The sequence below is a fragment of the Eutrigla gurnardus genome (genome assembly GCF_963514095.1).
Source record: "Eutrigla gurnardus genome assembly, chromosome: 17".
Lineage (NCBI taxonomy): Eukaryota > Metazoa > Chordata > Actinopteri > Perciformes > Triglidae > Eutrigla > Eutrigla gurnardus.
This window is the reverse complement of record NC_139928.1, coordinates 18,732,576-18,741,556: the sequence shown is the minus strand read 5'-3', so window position 1 is coordinate 18,741,556 and position 8,981 is coordinate 18,732,576. Positions and strand designations below refer to the sequence as shown.

Here is an 8,981-nt window from a genome sequence, read left to right as displayed (position 1 = left end):
CTATTCACCAATCAAACTTTTAGCCATAAGTGAGTGTGGAGCTGTAGCCCTCTGTAGCTCCGTATTGTGCTACATTATAAGCCCGCCCACTTTTTTAGCTGTCCAATCAAATGTGATGACTTGATTTAAATCCCTTTTGTAACTGTACTTTTTTTTAAAGAAACAGGATATATAATGTGTTGGAGAACTGAAGAGCTGCTGGTATGTGGAGTCAGGCTAGCTGTTTCCCCTTGTTTCCAGTCTTTGTGCTAAGCTAAGCTAACTGGCTGGGGCTTCAAATGTAATAGATATAAGATGCACCAGTTTGCTTTGATGCTTTTGTACTTTTTGAAATTTTAAGTGGAACAATAAAAACTTGGTTAGATGCCTGAAATACATTAAGAACGTAAGCTTTTATGTGTCTTAAAAAAGGCATAAAAAGACTACAAAAGATTAAAAAAACACATTATTAGTATTATACACTTTTGTTTTGAATCCCAACAGCTTTTGTCGAGGGAACCAGCGATGCAACTTCCAAAACGAGTGAAAGAGAATGACAGTAAAATTAACCACCACAACTAATAATATTAGCAAACTGGTAAAATTACCACAAATAAGTAAAACATTTAGTAAATTCCACACTTAAACAAGATTTTAAATTCAAGATATTTTAATTTGCCTGTTACTCTACACATCTTACAGTTCACACAGTTTATAAGAATAGATTAATTTGGTTAAACAATTTTACTGATTATTTTACTGTGTAAAAATACATTATCAATAAAATGTTCCATTGTAATAAGGTTTGACGTAGGAGAGCAAAGATATGACACGGAATTATCCATATTTCATCTTACTGACAGTCGGTATCAATCAGTATAATATATTATTTTCAGATCCCAGTAAAATACAAAATATAAGAGGCTAAAATGAGCTACTAATGTTTTAAATAACAGTATAGCCTAAAAAAAGCCAAACAAAGACAATGTTTTTTTGTTTGGTGAATAATTATTTCCTATGTGTGTATATATAAATACAGCAAAAACACTGATAATACTACAGTATTTCACAGTCTGTGACCAGAACTAGCTTCCTCACCAAAACATCATCCACATGTGTTTATTGGAACCTGAACATCCAGATGTGTGACTCATACTGTCTGGAAGTTGTAACGGAACAAAGTGGACAGTAAAAATAAAGATGAAATAACTTATTCGTAGAACATAAATTATTATTATTTCCAAATATTTACACATGGTACCTTTTTTATCAGTGCATCGCAGACAAAATGATGTATCTCCTCAACGAAAAAAGTCAACTGGTGAGAAACCCTGCGCTGGTTTATCGATGGAGATGTAGTGAAGGTGGTTCAACCAGCACTCGAGGACGTTCCCTGAGTCGTAGGCCATGTCAAGTGCTGAAAAATCTGCTTTTTAATCCTGGTGGAGTCGTCACTCAAGACTTCCAATATGGGAAAAAATGTTAACCTGAAGTTTATTGCTCAGTTTCTATAGTAGAAGAAGAAACGTGTCACAAATGTGTCTAAAATGAAAACAGATTGATTACTTTTGGTCATTAGAACATTGTGATGAATTTGTGATGCACCAGTTGATTGATTGATGGTGTCCCAGAACTTTATCTTAAAATATATTCTTAATTCTTAAGTGACCAGAATATACAGAAAAAACAACTAAAACAAATGTTTGAGGTATTAAACATGACCTTGTTGGCTGCATGGTTAGAAAAAAAGCATCCTTATTTCAGGTGCAGCCTCGTCACTGTAACGCAGTTCAGTTCCCCCTCACGAGGAGAACCAGGAGGCCGTCAAAGTGACGCGCCGCACCTGCTAGATCTACTACCTGCAGCCACAAGACTCCACCACCATGTCCTCGTACTGTTTGTAGACCACATTGTTTCCTGAGTCGATGTAGAGGATGCTGATGGGGCTGAGCTTGGACGGGGCGCAGCAGCTCGGTGGCATGTTGCTGGGGTTCATTGAATTCATCAGAGTCTGGATGATGGCGTGGTTGGTGGGCTCCAGGTGGGAGCGCAGGGGGAAGTCGCACACCCCCTCGCAGTGGTACGCTTCATAATCCAGCGGGGCGATGATCCAGTCGTCCCAGCCCAGGTCTCTGAAGTTGACGTGCAGCGGCTTTTTGCTGCACCTGGATTTGGACTTCTTGCCGTGTCTCTTCCCGTGGCGGGTTCTGGACGCAGCCGTCCTCCTCCTCCTGCTGGCTTTGGCACCGGCGCCCTTCTCTTTGGCCTTCCTCTCCAGACCCAGCAACACCCGGCCCCCTCTCCTCTCACTGAAGAGGGTCTGCCTCTTCTTAGACCTGGTGAACACCACTAAGATGGCTTTCTTCTGCTGGGGCCTGCCGTGCCGGTGAAAGCCCAGAAGGTGCAGGTCCAGCTCCCTCTCTGGGTTGTCCAGCATGGCCCTGAGCTCCAGGCAGAAGTGCTTCCCCTGGCTCAGGTGCTGCTGCTCTTTGAATATTTCCCACACGTCCAACACCTCCCACTTCGGCCTCTGGGGGTCCTGCAAGTCCAGCGTTTTGGAGTCGAGCAGCTGCCGGTCGTGGCAGGAGAGGAGCTGGATGTCGACGGGCTCTGTTTCCGATATCCTGAAATTCCCAGACACTTTGGTGTATATCCTGAGCTCGGCTCCCAGCACCTCCGCCTTTTTGGATAGCGTTGAGACGTCGAACAGATACTGCTGTCTCCTTAGAGGGGAGAGTGGGAGGTCATCTGTGGAAAGCATTAAAACATCAGGGTCAGACCCATTCTCGCGGGGACGGTTTGCATACCACAGAGATGTGGAATCTGACAGGAAAAATCCTACGATTGTCTGCGCAGAATTAATGTGGAAGACCAAGTGTGAGTCATGGGTGTTCAATCAGACGCAGTCGTGTTTCCATCCCTTTAGGTGACGTTATATGGACTTTACCTCACAATAACTACTTAATAAAAACATATGTGCATAGTGAAAGCTGATAAAATAAGTAAAAGGTTGGCAGGTGCATTTAAAACAGTATTGTACAGTGAATAAATCCAATTAATTAATTAACTTGCTATAAGATATTACCCAAACAAAGTCTTCTACCTATAATGCAATGTTTTACATTAGGGAGACACACAGGCGATTCTGGGAACAGAGCTTAAGGGGTGCTGATGCCCCCCAAAAATGATTCCTTTAAAAAAAACTGTACATTTTAACGTGAATGGTGCAGGTGGGAGGGAGAAAGTGGACCATACCATGACTGGGTTGGGGGGGTATCTTATATTTGCGTTGTTAAAATATTAAGTTTAAAGTAAACTATATACTGTCTGTTTTTTTTTTTACCATGTTTAAGCTTGTCAAAAACGGACTTGTATTTAAAAAAAACACATGACTTATTTTTATATTGCATGTATCTATGTAATATTTTTTAGGGTGCTAGAACTCGATTTACGAGAAAAAAACGTGTGGAGACAAAAAGTTTGGCAAGTCCCCACAATGTTGTGAAAAGATGTTAGTCCCCACATTATGAGTAACACACACACACACACACACACACACACACACACACACACACACACACACACACACATACCTTGTCCACTGTCCACGAAACTTGCGATAGTGTTCGCAGCTTTGGAGGAGCGGAAGAAGCTGGCGTTCAGGCCCAGTCTCTCCGCCGTGGAGAAGGTCTTGTAAATAGACAGCATGTAGTCATGCGGCTCAATCGAGTCTTTAGAAGTCGCTTTGTGGATTCTGTCGACGGCCGGCGGCGCGTAAAACTCCTTGAAATACTTCGACGCTTGTTGTCCGTCAAAGATCCTCGACACCCGGCCAGCTGGAGGGGAGATGGCGAGAGTGTGGCAACGGGGGGTTTCCCAGACAAGCAGCAGAGACCCGCAGAGGAGAGCGACCTGGTAGAGATCCATCCTCTGGTCCTGAATCAGAGCCTCAGCCGGGGAGGGGGTGGTGGGGAAGGGGGGAACTCTGCATCCACTCCGCGGCAAGTGGCCGCTGCGCAAAGTGCGCACAGCTCCGGAGGACAGGCAAAGTAAAGGGGGGGAGGACACGCCCACATTGTACTGTTATCATTGAGGCTAAATGGAGGGCGCAAATTACGGCAGTAAAACTAATTGTTCCTCTGTCGGCCGTCGCCTCCCTCCCGCGGAGGCAGATGTGCGCTGAAAGGACGTGGCTCGACTTCTACAAAACCGAAACCGCTTCTAAAAACCGGAACGGCTCTTTTTTTTTGTCTCAGTTTTATACGTTTCTCCCTGTCCGAGCAGGACGTGAACTACTACCAACACTGAGCCCGAGGAGACGATGGGTTGCGGGTTTACCGCGGAGTGTCCCGCCCTCTAGCGAGCCGCGGACGCATCGACCCGCCGCTGCCGCCGAACAGGAAGCAGCCAATCAGCCGCGTTCAGCACCACGGACAGCGTCAGCATTAGATAATGGGTCTGATTGATGAGGGAACACACTGATGCAGAAGAGATGTGTTCATCAATGAAAAATAGACTTTATTGAAAAGTGAACATTTAAAAAAATCATCCAAAAAGTTAGGATCTCAGCCCTGAGTCAAACATTTACACAAAATACGTCAAAAGAACAGAAACACCCTCCAGTGGTGCATTTTTACTAGATATTTGTACCCATCACAATCATTTTGTCTTAATAAAACTGAAAAAGAAAACACCCATGTGCATTAATATATTATTTCCCCCCCCAGTTGATTTGTCTCCTTCATAAAAACTTCTAGCATATGGGGATGTCGTCTGAGCAGCAGGCCACGGCGTAGATGACGCTGACCAGACACAGACTGCCGGCTGAGACGGCGGTGCTGGAGCTGAAGATGCTGTCGTCGGTGGTGGGCTCTGGTTCTGTGGACATGGTGGCCGCCGTGGTGGTGCCGTTGCCGCTGGTCACCGGCGGCTGGGTGGTCGGGAGGTCTCTGACGGAGAAGGAGTGGGACTCGGCGCCCCACTCCTTTATAGTGAAGACCATGGTCAGGTTCTCACCTGCAGGGAGAGGACCGGTAGTTATTGTGGTGAATCGGGGAACTTCTGTGTCAAAGTTTTGGAGACTTCCTTATAAATAAATCCCAATAACAGAATATGAAATGAGGGGGAAAAAAACATAGATTGCTTATTAAGAGCATGATGCCGACGTACCGCTGTTCTGAATGGACAGGTCGGTGAAGTTGGCCCAGCAGGTTCTGAACAGGATGGTGGTGTTTCCTTCCAGTCCGCCCACGCTGGTCCCACTGGAGTCCTTCAGGCTGGCTGTTACAGTGAGACTCGTCACTCCCACAGAGACACAGTCACCCTGCAGACGACAGCACCAGTCAGACTTCTCCAGACTTTATTATCTACTGTATTATATGTATTTTTAACCTCATCCCATTTTTATTCTAAAATTTTAGTTTTACGTCTGTGTTCAACATGGTTTGGGAGAAATCATTTGCACACAAAAATGGTTACAAATTTGAAAACGAAGAGACAAAAAATGATGTGTGTTATGTTGACATTTAATTGATCTATTTTTCCAAATAAGAAGAATAGTGTCTCATTTACTCAGTAATCAAGGTTGGAGGACTGAAAATCAACTGCAACTCTTCTCATTATCAGTCCAATAGATTAGATTAGATCATTAGACAGTGGAGAGACAGTAAAAGCAGCCTACATTCTCGTCCACAGCCATCAGACTGGGCTGCTGCTGCAGAGGACCAACGAACTCCCCGACTGTCGGCTCGTCCATCAGCAGCAGGTCGGCCATGCTGGACACGTAGCTCACCGGAGGCTCCTCCCTCGTCACCTCCTCGTTGGCCACCTGAGATTCAAACCAGAAACCTGAACCACTGAGCACTCTCGTAAATCCGACACAGATTAATTTAAATGCACGTGTAGATTCTGACTATTGAAGATAAATTCTCGACGCTCACCTCATTCCAACTGGAGTCGGATGACGGAGGAGGAGGAGGGACGACGCCCATCGAAGAGACGTTGAAGCCGATGGACTTACTGAGGTTTCCGGAGACTGCTGCCTGACCCAGATCATCAGCGATGTTCTTCAACAACGTGAAGTCCTCCTCATCTGGGACGACCAAGGGAACAGAGGATGAATCCCGAACATTAAAACACCAGCACAGAAATGAGACTTCTTCTCCCACTAACCTTCGGTGGTGTTAGACGTTTGCTGGACTGGAGGTTTCTTGATCTCCACCTCCACCTTCAGGCCCGTGGATCTCTTCCTGCGCCGTGCGCTCCCGTCCTCCCGGATGATGTTGGTGATCCGAATCATATTCGGGGGAACTTTGAGGAACACAGCGAGGTTCTGAACCAGGCTTTCTCCGAAGAACTCGTCCTCGGTCATGGCCGGTAGCTCGAAGGAGATGAAGAGCACCGGAGCGGTTCGGATCTCCACCGGTTGGGAGCCTCTCACCACGACCCTCAGCATCTTGTTTACGTGGTCGAAGTAGTTGGTGCCCACAGTGGCATTCAGCTGGGGGTCGTATTGACCTGGAGGGAGCAAAGAAAGTCTTTAACTTTACATCAAATATTTGCAATAAAACACTATTCTCACTAGACTCCCATATCATACACAAATAATCCATAATATGAAATAAAAAACTAAAAATAAAGCCCATCTTCTAAGATTTATCAAATGCAAAGGCACATGTTCTGGTCCTCTCCAAATATATAACAACATTTACAGTAAAAACACATGGAGATCATGAGTGAAGTGGATTACCTGCGTAGCTCGGCTTCTTCAGGGTGTAGTCGGTGTTGTCAGCGTTCCATTGGACGTTAGTCGGAGCAACCAGATTGTTGTTCACGTAAACATCCAACCGCTGCGGCTTGGAGTAGAAGACCGACACGACGATGCTCTAAGACACAAAAAGCATTTTGGCCGTTGCCATCTTACAACCAGAGAACGTGGTGACGAGGCTGCTATAATGACCTGTCAATCACAAGGAAGCCCCGCCCCCTAAAGCATCCCCTGCTTTCTGGTCTGGTGGACTCTAAATGACCACAATGTACTAAATTTACATCATGCTGGATTGAAGAAGACTTGAAACTAGAGATTGAGACCATAAACTCACGTTTACAACCACAACCCCCTGATGGACAGTAGAGAGAATGCAAGTTTAAGGCACTTCAGCATTGGCTTCACTTTTAAGAACCAGAGAAAGAATTATACTGCTGAAAATCTGAAGATGAAGCTATTAATGTAGCTGACTAATATTTCATATCGTCCTGGTTGTGTGCTGACCTCAGATGAATCAGCGTTGAGCATCATGAGGCGAAGTTTCTGAGGGCTGACGCTGGTGAAGAAGACATCAAAGGATTTATTGGTGGCCACGACGCTGTGGAAGAGAGACACTCTCCTCTGGCAGGTGTAGCCCGAACACCAGCCGTGATCTTGAGGACCTGGAGGCAAAGACACACAACTCAGTTACATTCTTTAAAGCAAATTCTAGAGTGGCCAATTAGATTTTTCGGGGTTTTAATCTACCGTTGATCAGGTCCAAAAAGCCGCCTCCGAGCACGGCGACGGGGGACAGACGTCTGGTCTCAGAGTCCGAGTCCAGACTCTCAATCGCCAGCATCCTGTAGTTCAGCCCAAAGCACTTGTAGCTCTGCCAGGAACTCATGTATGTGCAGTCTCCCCTGATCACACCTATGGGAAGAAACAAGTTTGGGAAATTAGTTTAGCACTTAATGTCTTAATTTCTTTTCTAATAGTTCACAGTACAGTTTTATTCAAAAGTTGGGAATTTGAAAAATAAATAAGCAAATATTTAATAAAAAGGTGGTGGAAAGTGAAGTATTAGGGACATCGTAGGTACAAAATAATATTACAGAGCCGTAATGGGGGGTAATATTTATGAAAATCGTAGATATAGCAAATTTACAAGAAAAACACTGTTAAAAAACAGTTTTATCAAAGAACCCCACCTTTAAACACTGAGATAACATGAGCCGAAATATATGAATGAAATTTATCCATGTTAAAAACAGAAGACAGTAAGAAAGAACACCCTCCTCTGGTCTCGTTACCTTTGTGTGGAGCGATCTGGTTCACGGGGATGCGGCTGCCGTTGGGGAACGTGAGCATGACTTTTGGGATGCGGTAGTCGCCCAGTCCTAGCCTGGGATCCCCTCCCCACTCATACTCGGACTGAGGCACCACAGCTCCCACTGCGCCCAGGAACGAACCGTCCAAGTCCTTCAACACGCTCTTCCTCTTGGCATCGCAGGTCATGTCCACGCAGTCGGCTGGGTTCGCTTTTCTGTGGCACCAAAGCATCAAGTTATCCATTTCATGGGAAAATCATTCTAAACCTTCTTCTTGGAAGAGCTTTGATTATTCTCTCAGCCTGGTTTCTGTTGAATGTTCAATGATTTACCCCACATCGGGCCTGTGGATGAAGACTTTGGCCTCCTCTTCGCTGTTAACCATCTTTATTCCTGAAACCTGCACGGGGTGCTGCAGGTCCTCGTTGATCGGGTTGGTGATGAACATGAAGTTTGTCTCGCTGGAGCAGACGTTTCGGAAACCGACGAAGATCGCGTCTGGAACGGAGGCGAGATGAATGAGGAATAAGGAACATGAGCCTCTTCAAATAACCGGGAAGATTGTTTTCCAACCATGAACTCACCCACGACCTTCATCAGCCCTTTGATGGCGTTGTAGTTCATGTTCAAATGATGGGGCTTAACTGGAGCGGTGTTGTGACCCGATCCGTAGTTCGGCCAAGAGATTCCAGATCTGCCACCTGTACGAAGTGAAAACAGCCACAAAATAACATTTCTATTTGGTTGCATAGATAGATGTATATATATCGCAATATCGTGATACCGTGATACGTATCGTATCGTGACCAAAGTATCGTGAGACGTATCATGAGGTTCTTGCCATTAAACACATCTGTATCTCAGTTATTAGCAAGATGTGTTTTAAAAGATGTTTAAAAAAAGACTGTTTCACTTTAAGGCAAATC

The 8,981-nt window shown here is 45.2% G+C and overlaps 2 protein-coding genes across 3 annotated transcripts in view; both read right to left on the bottom strand.

The window, feature by feature from the left end:
- Positions 1-665: 665 nt before the first annotated feature.
- Positions 666-4,336, bottom strand: gdf6b (growth differentiation factor 6b). The gene is made up of 2 exons (XM_084032788.1): positions 3,573-4,336; positions 666-2,727 (listed from the first exon to the last, which is right to left on the bottom strand). The coding sequence occupies exons 1-2, from the start codon at positions 3,904-3,906 to the stop codon at positions 1,835-1,837; spliced, it is 1,227 nt and encodes a 408-aa protein (XP_083888914.1). The 5' UTR covers positions 3,907-4,336; the 3' UTR covers positions 666-1,834.
- A 140-nt stretch (positions 4,337-4,476) lies between these two features.
- pkhd1l1.1 (PKHD1 like 1, tandem duplicate 1) overlaps positions 4,477-8,981 on the bottom strand; it is a 32,367-nt gene continuing 27,862 nt past the window's right edge. For both annotated transcript variants that reach the window (XM_084032786.1, XM_084032787.1), the window contains exons 66-76: positions 8,640-8,756; positions 8,388-8,553; positions 8,038-8,270; positions 7,493-7,657; positions 7,250-7,407; positions 6,728-6,863; positions 6,151-6,495; positions 5,919-6,070; positions 5,660-5,806; positions 5,149-5,302; positions 4,477-4,995 (exon numbers count right to left, since the gene is read on the bottom strand). In XM_084032786.1, coding sequence (XP_083888912.1) covers positions 4,733-4,995; positions 5,149-5,302; positions 5,660-5,806; positions 5,919-6,070; positions 6,151-6,495; positions 6,728-6,863; positions 7,250-7,407; positions 7,493-7,657; positions 8,038-8,270; positions 8,388-8,553; positions 8,640-8,756 — 2,036 coding nt within the window. In that variant the 3' untranslated portion in view covers positions 4,477-4,732. The remainder of the gene's footprint in view (positions 4,996-5,148; positions 5,303-5,659; positions 5,807-5,918; positions 6,071-6,150; positions 6,496-6,727; positions 6,864-7,249; positions 7,408-7,492; positions 7,658-8,037; positions 8,271-8,387; positions 8,554-8,639; positions 8,757-8,981) is intronic.